Here is a 12419-nt window from a genome sequence, read left to right as displayed (position 1 = left end):
ACCACTATTTTATAAGGCTGTATAATGTTTGGGTTTTTGATGATAACTCACATGCATTTACAAAACAACTTTCTGTCTTAACGGGGCATGAAGATAGCATTGCGCATGCGCAGTAGTTCACACATGCCGAGGTATCAAGTGGGGAAGAAATAATCAAACTACATAATGATTGTCTGCTGATAACATGTTCTTCTTTTAATTTCACGCTTAAAATTATGTAAGATGCAGGGCTGTCGATTTTTGCACTAATTTTATTCTATATCTATTGGAATTGATCAAGCATTTGTATAAGACGAAATTCGAGTTTTTTATAGTCGACCTCGGTTTGCTTTCGTAGCTGCTATTGAATGTCGGGTAATGTTTCATGTGCAATTTTGAAGAGATGAATGATAAAGAAAGGTGAAGAAATAGTTTAATTACTTATTTTGATATTAAATTAACAACAAAACACCGTCAAAATATTTGTCCGGATACTGGTTTACCTGACAGGAAAAATAACTTATTTTAGTGACCCCATTTGAGGCCCCAAGGAACCCATATTTTACGTAACAATGCAATGCTGACTACAACATCTGATGTGGAAGGTGCTGAAGTTTGTGCAGTGTGGGCTTCATTTATGTCAAATATATTCTTTAGGGAATAATGGAGCCGAAATATGAAAATGTGTCCAGAAAATGGTTCCCAACCAGTATATTTTTTCATTAGTTTTACACAAAAATCATGTGAACTTTTTTTCAATAGTTTTATATGAAAATTATGTGAATCAAACTACAGTGCCTACCTGAAGTAATAGAGTAATGCTTATTGACATAATCTTGTTTACTGATTTTTAAAAAAATCAATCAGTCAATTACATCGTTATAACTTAAGTTATAAATTCATTTAAATGAAAGAAGCATTCTTTCATCGTTAACGCTTTCTGTCACCGATAAACAATTAACATTAGCACAGCCTTTATGGTCACAATGTATGACAAAAACATTTTAAACATAAAATATGTTTTTTATGTCATAATCTTGTGTGGTTAAAACTTTAATATAAAACAACTGAAGACATAAAACGAAAAGAAAATCTGAATGGTTTTACAAAGACGATCAAACTACATAATATTATACCTTACACTAGTGAACACCAAATTTTGCAAAATTATGCCCTTTATACAACTTAAATATTAATTCCATTGACAAGGCTGTGGACTAGTGGAACATTGCTGTCCTCTGACAGCTTGTTTCAGACCTGGTACCAAGGTAACGGTGTCAATAGGATCATATGAACAAACTTGAGAGAGAGATTCATACCAGGATACCATCCGTCGACAAGACTTGCAAGCGAGTGTAGTTATGAAAACCCTCAGAATATAATATGTTACAAAACAAACCCCTTTCATAGGACTAGCGTTATCACATTACATATCTACTAAACATTACTGTCATAATCAGCTTTTCTTTTTCAAACTGTAGGCTTACTTATTTTAGCGGTGTACTTATAACAGCGCTTTTAGCGCTATCGCACATGCACTAATTCATGTCCGCGCATTAATTTGTCCAAGCATTTTCATGTACATTTTCATTTGATGATGTTTTCTTCAAACTTTTACAAATAATTATTCTTGAGAGTTTGCACTTAGTCTAGTTACACTGCTTACTAATATTTTAAGTTTCGAATGATATTACTGTTTATTGTTCATATTATTATTTTAAATATATGATCATACAAAATAAAATATTTAAGCTTGTAGTTTGTGTTTTTTCTCGTTTGATCAAGTTGTAATCGATTTCCGTATCACCTTCAGGCAAGTCCGTTGTTGCAGTCGCTCGTTTACAGAAAGGTGTGAACGTTTGTATTAAGACACAATGAATGTAGGACAAAGGGGATTCAATGATTAAAATGTGTGACAATCTCGTTTTATTTCAGCAATTATAACTAGTATACAGAATATAAAACACACAGATTATTATAATTAAATACGAGAAGAGATTTACGGTATAACACTTAAGTAAATGATTTCAAATAAATCGTACTTTCTTTAGCCCGCTAACAGTGAAAAAGGTTGATTTCATTATCAGTATGACGTATAATAACAGCAGAAACACATTACAAAACATTACATTGAAGTTGCCGACGGTTAAGTTTATTTCCGAATATTTTCGTGAATCTCCGTACATCTCCGAGAGCCTCATCTCGGACAGTGCTAAAATTAGAAATTAGCAGTCTCGCGAGAGCGCTAATTCACGTCCACGCATTAATTAGATATTTCACCAAAAATTGCGTTTGCGCTAAATTTTTGCAGCGCTAATAAATGTACGCCTACAGTAACTGATCAGTATTTTTAAGACACTTCTGTGACACGTCAGTGACAGAACGATTGTTAGGTTTTGTTTCTATAATAATTTGCTTGAGCATTTTTGTGTTTTACATATCATGCCTTCAGTTACAATCATATGTATAACAGATCCATCTAGTGAGAGTATTTTTTTGGAAAGTGGTGGGGAAAATGGGTGAGGGTTTGTGCAGAATCAACCAGTTTAAGCTCCGTAGCACTGTCTATCCAAAGCAGTGTCAAACTATGTCCCTTTATTTTTTTGTTCTGTCTATATGCTGTACTCAGTCTACGCATTTTTGACAACACATATATATATATATCATGTTCACAACTATAAATTCACTTTTGTAGGGATACAGTTTAAAGAGGTTATGTTATTGAAACTTGACATTTCTGTCAGCACATTATCAGAACAACATGCTGTATATAATTATGTGTATATAGAGGTACATCCTCAGCTGTCTGTTCCAGAAAGTACAGACTGAACAAAGAAAACAACTGATCTGTTCCAGTTATATGATAACACTTTGAGCTGGTCCAGCCGCCATTCTGTACTTACAGAACTACATGTTCCATGCTCAGCTCAGCATGTTACATGCAGAGATAATAACCTTGTGTGTACAGAGCTATGTTATTACGGAGTTGATGATGACGTGTAAAAATACACCAAATGATCAGGTTAAATTTGAATCAATATATTGTCGGTCGTCTTCTAAAACCTCGTAAGTGCAATATGGTCACTTTTCAGAAAAGAGAAAAAAAGACCCATTTCATTCAAAATTCACTGAATGATTTTAAAACCTGCAACACTTTTACTTAACAACATGAGCTTTTAAGAAAATTTACTATTATCAGTTAATTCTAAAAAAAATAACTGTTGTATGTCACTTACCAGGTTTTATAACTTACCTTTATGTAGTTACGAGATATACGGCTTTTTAATTGTTAGGAATTATTAGATACAAGATTTTAGAAGTTGTACCAGCTGAAAACAACAGGTGGTGTCTGGTTGATACTAGTCGAATATTATAATTTTTGATCGCTTAAATAACAAATACTTTTAAAAAATGTGTGAAACCTGTAAATACACAGTTCACTGATTTAAACCTTTTCTTTTTCACACCAATTGTGTACAAGTTTCTTACATGTACGTTGTATATTACAATCACGCTCGATAGCAAGCCAGTATTTGGGCTATAAACTACATCATGGGCTCGATTGTTTTGGGGGGGGTGGGGGGGGGGGACACATTGTTGTTGGCAGATTATTAAATTATTGTTTCTACAGTTGAATCAAGGCATTGGTATGTGAAAACGTGAAATGGTAAATTATATAGGAATCGTTATACATTCATTTGTTTTGCAACCAAAGTGTAATCAGTTTGATCCCTGCCGTGGAAATTATCTCTATATATGACCTGGTTGTAAAATGAGACTTGAACCTCATCGATTGATGTTTTATATGAATTTTCAAACAACATTAACGTTTTAACTTTTAATTAGATATGAATGGTAATTAGTTTATTTCTTTTAAATATGAAATGTAAAATGAAAAAGTAAACAAGAACCAAACTATTAAAGACACATAAATGTCAATCAAAAGTTCAATGTTCAGTGAAATTTCATTCAGCTAATAAGTTATATTTCTCCCTAAAATCCTTACAACTGTCACACTTTTAACATAGCATTATTCTAGCTGCTTAAGGTTTTGAACTTTTCTATAAGTCAGTTATCATGTTTAAGATTATCATAGAAACTATGATAATCCTTCGGTATAATGGCCTTAAGTTGTTGTAGGAGGTTATACTTTGTTCCCTTAATAGCTGATGGTCCAGTGGCAGCTTTATCTACATCATCATCTATATCCGGGATAGCAGTACGTGTTGCGCGACGCGGCATGGCAACGTACTCGTCACTGTAGTTGAGTTTATACTGAATCTCTCCGGATGGAGAGTATTTCATCACCATTATGTCTGTCACAACAGGATCCCCTTTACTAATTCCTGGTCTGATTGAACTGTAATAGCTCAAAGAACTGTAGGATTTAAAGAAGTCGAATGCCAAATATTTCACCTCATATGGTTGTGACAATCTCTTCAATGCATTCGACGTAATTTTGGGGAATGTAAATATTACGTTTGCAAAGTTTTCGCTCGATCATGCTGTAGACACTGTCCACTTCCATTTGGGTATGTCCCTTCTCAAGAAACTTCTGAGTGACAACTATGTTATTCTTAATAGCAAACACGTTTTATAGTAGAGGCGCTAGCTTCTAAACGAGGACAAAGTAACACTGACTGCGCATCTATTGTTATAACTTTCAAGTTGCCGTCTTGCAACGATCTATCTTTATCTTGTACTTTCTCTTTTCTGGCTACTTCCTTTTTTGTAATGTGCTTTTTGTACTCTTCCTCGGTATGATTTTTAGTTTCATATGCACAGCACGTATGGCATTGGTCTTTACGCAGTTTAAAAATAGCCAAATTCAAACTCGTGAATACTTCTTTAAAGGTTTTAATGCCCAAAATAGTTTTGCCATTTTTTTGGCAGTCTTGTTTGTAAAACCTATACAGGTCCATCATCGTATTGAACACTGGTTCAATGTACTGCTTTGTTGTACTTGAACGGCAATAGTGTGACGGCATCTTCGGCAATTCATCTAAAAATATCTCTGCGTATTCTTTTGCTGGTGACTCCTTGTTTCTGGGAATTTTCTTACAACTTTCTTCCGGTATTCCATTAGAGCCTACACTATGATCCAGTCATAAACCATGTATTCCCCAATACCAAGAGTGGAAAGAAACATATTCTTACATACTTGAAAGCGTTTCTCACCACATTTCAGGTTGTATTTGAAAGTGTGTTGTCTACATCCACCAGATTCCCCGGTTCGCCTCTTTAGAAACACATATCTACTAATCCAACTACATACATCTTTTTTTCTTCCCATGTCATGTTAGCCCAGAAACTGTTAAATATAACCTGCCTTTGACTATCACTTATTGTAATGCAACGTAACGATTTTTCACAGCGTTTAGAACATTTGCTCTCTGTTAGTATTCTTTCGCTCCTGTCTTTACAAAACACATGTTTTCCTTCCTCATTCTTTGCATAGCTTTTGTAATTTTTCCCATTCATTCGAAGTTTCTTCTGCACATTTTTCTCCCAAGAATCTAATTTTGCTTTGCCCGGTTTTGATCTTACTTTACTTTTCGTTATTATCGCACCTTCATTTTCGTTTAAAACTATTTCCTCATGATCGACCACGTTCTCAGATATGCTTGTTGCGGTGCCCTCCTCGTTTGCTAAAGTTATTTTAGTGTTAATTTCTGCATCAGGCTTAGAATGACAAGTTTCAACACTTTCATCACTTTCGTAGTCACTTTCATCATAATAACATCCATTTGTCTTTGGTGGTTTCCAATCTTTGTCATTGACGTCATCATCAAAGTCATAAAACTCACTTTCATCTTCATCTAAAATACTTTCATTTCTGACATGATCTGGTTGAATAGTCTGTACTGTTATTTCTGTACTTTCAGTTCTTGCATCCTCCTGACCGTTTCTAATTATTTTCATATCTTTTCCTTGTATTTGTAATGTGATACGATTAGACTGTTTTGTGTATATCATTTTCTGTTTCAACAGGGGTCTCAGTTGTTCCCTCTGCATTTGTTATTTTGCATTGTGAGTTATCTTCATTGAAGTCCTGCTTTGTGGACTTCCTCTTAATGATTTGCTCAAGAGCTAGTTGTACCATGTATTTCCATTTTGTTGACCAGGCTCACACATATCACAGTGTATGCCGTTTTCTTCTAATTAATTCAAATGTGAATAGTTAAGCGCCTCGTCTGGAAATGTAGAGTGTACGCATGTTAAATGAAAGTATTTTGCACAATCTTCAAATTGGCACCTTACAAAATATTGTCCATTTGGTAGGGTTATGAGATAGGGTCCTACATCAATAATTTGTTGTAACAAATGTATTAAAACGAACATGTTCGGTTTGTAATTGCATATATAACATTTATATTCAAGCAGCTGTGTTTCCTCGGTCGATTCCGTATCGCTGTCCCCTGACATCACACTCAAATTTACTGAAAACAGCAAAGAAAAACATTTCTTATTCTGATAAAAGCATCAAATATTAACTATTTTACTAATATTTAAGCCATTGAAGTCGATCTTTTCAGGGGGTAAAGCATTTGTTCGATCACCGAACTATTTAGGTCTGTTTGAATAAAATAATCAAATGTTAACCTCGTAGTTTCACAAAGACACGGATTTTAATAAGCCGCTACCATATTTATTGTTACTTAGGTCAATTTGACATGTTCATTTTCATTATTTTTATATAAATTTTTATACGTGTATCATTTTCATGCTTTAATGGTGAAAAAAAAGACAGAAAAACGAGATTAAAAAAAGAGGCTCGGGTGTGGTTTGAACCCACGACAACCGTGTAAAAGTTTCCATTCCAAAGCCTTATACCGCACGGCCATGGAACTACTGATACAATTGTGTTTAATAATACTTATACACTATAAATGACAATAGGATAAATCTAGTGACGTCATATAAAGAGCGTCATTCTTGCACAAAATAATCTTCGTAAATTTAACCTAGGTGTAATTATTTATCAAACTGATAATAATCTTGCAGTAGATTCATTAGGTTATCAAGTATAAATTTGAAATTATAATATATCACTATTGGTTTACCGGTATAATGTAATTACAGTCATCTTTAGGTTAAAATATGAATCTATCTATATTTAGATTACAACCAGATTCATGCGAATAGTGCCAAGTTCTAAAATCTCGTAACTAGCAAAACATGAAATAAATAAGAACATTCTAAAAAGCCGGATATGCATTTATCTGGCAAAAGTAAACCTTCAAACACGTTTAAAGTTGTTCTATTTAACGTTTTTCAACAAAATAGGATATTATTCAGTAATATTCATAAGATTTAAAAAGAAACAGAACCTCGTTTACTAATATTAAACAAAAACCAGTCGTATCATTTTAACCCTTTTGTTTATGTGTCAAATTCACTGGGTTTTGTTATTGTAATGGCAGTATACCTAAGTGTAAGACACGGAAATTTTAATGAAATGGATTATTCCGTATATACTTACCTTTATCTGGACTGTGTTTGTGATTTTCATGAAGATTTTAACAAGTTCGCGTCGTCTGTAAAACACGCTGTAGTTACGAAGTTTAAGAAGAACAAAGTTGGGACCATTTACTTTACGCGATTTTATCACATGCTAATAAATAAAGATTTTGATTGGTTATAACCACGGGCACTTCCGCAAAATGAGCGGGAATATACAGCAGTTATAATAAGCCGTAAATACAATTTTCCTTGAAATTGCACTTACAAGGTTTTAGAAGACGGCCGACGATATACTTTATTTTTAGTAATTTTGAATACTTTAGATGACTTTTAAGGCAAAATGCAAGTACAATAGACAATCCTAATTCTTCCCTCTACAGGCCTAATTGTTTCTTTGATTTTAATATGATCAAGTTAGAATGGCTAAACAATACATGTATATACTGCATGTAATTGTTAAATAATTCTTATATCAAAAACAATTTCTTGTTCTATTTCATACTGATTTGGACTGTTTATTTTCATCAAAGTACTTATATGGTACTAATTTGAAGCTTATTTTGACAATTCATATTCCAAGAATCTATTTTACATTTCTTTTTGCCTGATGAAATATTCAACCAACAGGAAAAGCAGAAAATATTGAATATCAGGAGGTAGCAGTGACCTGAAAACTGTACTATAATTTAGGTGGGTGGGGTATAAGCTAAATTAACAAGAGCTGTCGGAGGACAGCAATGCTATTCAACAGCCTTGTCAATTGAATGAATACCGAAGTCGAAAAAGGGGCATAATTTAGTAAAAAAAGCAAAACAGGGTTATGGAACCTGCATAGTGCTTATCAGCTCATGACAGTGGACAGGCGTGTGAAGTTTCAATCCATTCCGATTAGTGGGTACCGAGATACCGGCTTACATATTATAAGAATTTAACCAAAAACTTCTGAGTTGAAAAAGGGGCATAATTTTGTAAAATGCGAAGTAGAGTTATTGACCCTTTGCACTGCAGGTCATATCATGACAGTGAACAAGTGTGTGAAGTTTCAATCCTTTCCCATTAGTGGATACTGAGATACCAGCTTACATACAAAAACTTAACCAAAAACTGCTAAGTCGAAAAAGGGGCAGAATTTTGAAAAAAAAAAAAAGGAATAGGGTTATGGAACCTGCTTTGTGCATGTCAGATCATGACAGTGAACAAGTGTGTGAAGTTTCAATCCATTCCCATTAGTGAGTACTGAAATACCAGCTTACATACAAAACCTTAAACAAATATTTCTAAGTCGAAAAAGGGGCATAATTTTGTAAAAAAGCAAAATAGAGTTATGGAACCTGTGCAATGTAAGTCAGTTTATCACAGTAAATAAGTGTGTGAAGTTTCAATCCATTCGTGAGTACTGAGATACCAGCTTACATACAAAACCTTAACCAAAAATTTCTAAATCAAGAAAGAGGCATAATTTTGTAAAAAAGCAAAGTAGAGTAACGGAACCTGTGCAATGTAAGTCGGTTTATCGCAGTGAATAAGTGTGTGAAGTTTCAATCCATTCCCACAAGTGGTTACTGAGATACCAGTTTACATACAAAACCTTAACCAAATTGGGACGCGGACGCCAACGCGGACGTGGACACATGGGTGAGTCCAATAGCTCTAATATTTTACTGAGTCCAATAGCTCTACTATTCTATGAATAGTCGAGCTAATAAAATTGATTTTATAGAAATATGAATATAAAAATTTAAATGCCATGTGTGTGTGTGTTTTGTGGCTATATAATGTGATATATCAAAATTTCTAAATGCAGTTAAGTAGAAACACTTGAACAAACATAATACATTTGCAAATCATAGACAATGGACATCAGAAGAAATGTATATACTGTTGTTTTACCACTCACAAGATCCAAGCATTTTTACTGGTTAAGATTTTCATCTCGGCTTAGGCTAAAAGTAACTGGTTTCAAGACCAATTAGAAACAAGAGCTGTCACTAATGGTGACAAATGCCCCCCACAGCGCTTTGACCTTTGACCTGGTGACCTTGACCTTTGACCTGGTGACCCCAAAGTGAGTAGGGGTCGTGTACTCAATAAGTACTATCAGCATGTGAAGTTTGAAGGTCCTGGGTGCAGTGGTTCGCGAGTAAAGTGCCTTCATGCAAAATGTTAACATTGTGACGAACGAACTAACAGACGGACAGTTGAAAACTAATATACCTCCCTTCGGGGGCATAAAAAGAGCAGAAGTTAAGTTTCACAAGTTGTGTGATAAAAAGTTCGGAATAAAAATTTACATCTAGGTCTCCAGTTGTTTATAACAGTCTAAGTGAAGATGAAAATTCTACATAAGTATTAAGTTTAAGGGTTTGTAAAATAACAAGAGCTGCTGCACCCCCCCCCGCAGCGCCTTGACCTTTGACCTAGTGACCTTTGACCCCAAAGTCAATAGGGGTCATGTACTCAATAAGTACTATTAGCATGTGAAGTTTGAAGGTCCTGGGTGCAGTGGTTCGCTAGTAAAGTGCCTTCATGCAAGAAGTTAACATTGGCCCCTGTGACCTTGACCTTTGACTTGGTGACCCCAACGTCAGTAGGGGTCGTGTACTCAATAAGTACTATCAGCATGTGAAGTTTGAAGGTCCTTGGTGCAGTGGTTTGCGAATAAAGTGCCTTCATGCAAAAAGTTAACATTGGCCCCTGTGACCTTGACCTTTGATGTGGTGACCCCAAAGTCAATAGGGGTCATGTACTCAATAAGTACTATTAGCAGGTGAAGTTTGAAGGTGCTGGGTGCAGTGGTTCGCGAGTAAAGTGCCTTCATGCAAGAAGTTAACATTGGCCCCTGTAACCTTGACCTTTGACTTGGTGACCCCAAAGTCAGTAGGGGTCGTGTACTCAATAAGTACTATCAGCATGTGAAGTTTGAAGGTCCTGGGTGCAGTGGTTCGCGAATAAAGTGCCTTCATGCAAAAAGTTACATTGGCCCCTGTGATCTTGACCTTTGAAGTGGTGACCCCAAATTTAGTAGGGGTCGTGTACTCAATAAGTACTATCAGCAGATGAAGTTTGAAGGTCCTGGGTGCAGTGGTTCGTGAGTAAAGTGCCTTCATGCAAAAAGTTAACATTGGCCCCTGTGACCTTGACCTTCCACGTGGTGACCCCAAAGTCATTAGGGGTCGTGTACTCAGTAAGTACTATCAGCATCAAGTTTGAAGGTCCTGGGTGCAGTGGTTGGTGAGTAAAGTTAACGTTGTGACGAACGAACGAACGAACTAATGAGCGGACGGACAGTTGAAAACTAATATGCCTCCCTTTGGGAGCATAAAAAGTGTTATTTCATCAAAATATTGGCCTTTTTAATCTATTTTAACTTTCAACAAAAGGAACGAGTGTAACAGCACAACTAAAAAATTATGTAACAAAGATGCCAATATTAAAAGAATTTCAACTTATTTGAATCTGTGTATGAAAACCAGTCTTTGAAAGGCCACAAAGTTGTCTTTACTCATTGCAAACGTTCCAATTAAACAGGTGGGCTCTATTCAAAGGTTGATCTAAAGCAGCTATTTGACAATACATGCACTAGTTTTTCACAAGGTTATAAAATGTGCTTTTCACTTATATTAATACAAACCTTGAAGGAAGCTCCATTTGTCACGTAGCACATTCTGCGTCTGCAGCACAGAATCATCTGATATACAATCATCTAACTGAAATATACAAGATTATAAGATCATGTTGTCATAATTATAGAATGTCTGCCGTGATTTAATTCTTAAGTCCACAGTTTTGATGGCTTAGCTTTCTATTTCTAGTCTCAATGTTGCATCATTTTATTAATGTATAAAATGCAGTGAGATACATTTTTCTATCAAAAATGTGTGTTGCATCTCAACTATGTTCACAATGTAACTATATACAGCAAATGAATTGATTTGTTTTTATAATTAATGAAATTCACACGGCTTTTTTTCGACAAGTTCAGTGTCTGATTTCCTGAATTATTCCTTTGAATTTACATGTTTGTGGAGGTAAATATCATTTACTACACTTAGCTGAGAGTTATTCTTTGCACTGAAAGCAGTTTGCACTGTCTTCTCATCTTTAGACGGACAATTGCTAGACACTTTGTCATTGTATGGTCCACACACTTGTCTAGCAATTTAATAACTGTGACCTTTATTCAGAATGACTTTGAATCAAGTACAGAATGCCTATGCCCTTAAGTTAAAATGACTGCGATCACAAGTCAGAATAACTGTGACCTTTATTCAGAATTATTTTGTATCAAGTAACTACAATGATAGCGACATTAATTCAGACAGACTTTTATTTACCAAACTTCACATAAGAGTTATTCTTTGCACTGAAAATTAGTCTCATTTTTATCAGTCATCCATGAAAGTCATTCTGAGTTTAGGTAGGCTTTCTGCATAACTGTCATAGTGGATTTGGATTAATTCTGAATTAATGTCGCTATCATTGGACAGTTTTAGCCTTGGAGAAAACAGTGTAAATATTAACCCTTACCCTGCTTAATTTCTATAATGACTTTTCCATCTTTCAATCTGGACAGTACCATTAACTGTTAAAAGGGGTGTTTACCAAAATGTTACTGACTGAATGGCGAACAGTGCAGATCATGATCAGACTGCTGCATGGATGTGCAGGCTGACCATGATCTGCACTGGTCGCAAATGCAGAATCAATCGTGTCCAGTATTATAAGGGTTAAGCATGCGTTAAAACAAAAGAAACTGGGTTCAAGAAACAAATTCTTTAAATATCTTAAGACTGGATATATAGTGAAAATGCCACCATTCTCGGATATTATCTTTCTACTTTTAAATGGTGATGAAATTGCCAATTGGTTTAAATATACAATCTAGACTGTCTTCTGTCCTGAGGAATCTAGAGAAAATGTCACACAAGACAGGGGGTGATAGAATATAGTGCTAACAAGAGCTCATCAAACACGAA

At 35.0% G+C, this 12419-nt stretch overlaps 1 protein-coding gene across 2 annotated transcripts in view; it reads right to left on the bottom strand.

The window, feature by feature from the left end:
* LOC128550092 (tRNA (guanine-N(7)-)-methyltransferase non-catalytic subunit wdr4-like) overlaps positions 1–12419 on the bottom strand; it is a 126807-nt gene that overhangs the window by 4738 nt on the left and 109650 nt on the right. For both annotated transcript variants that reach the window (XM_053528248.1, XM_053528249.1), the window contains one exon: positions 11075–11150. In XM_053528248.1, coding sequence (XP_053384223.1) covers positions 11075–11150 — 76 coding nt within the window. The remainder of the gene's footprint in view (positions 1–11074; positions 11151–12419) is intronic.

The sequence above is a fragment of the Mercenaria mercenaria genome, chromosome 17, assembly GCF_021730395.1.
Source record: "Mercenaria mercenaria strain notata chromosome 17, MADL_Memer_1, whole genome shotgun sequence".
Lineage (NCBI taxonomy): Eukaryota > Metazoa > Mollusca > Bivalvia > Venerida > Veneridae > Mercenaria > Mercenaria mercenaria.
The sequence above is the reverse complement of the archived record's forward strand: the minus strand, read 5'-3'. Positions and strand labels throughout refer to the sequence as shown.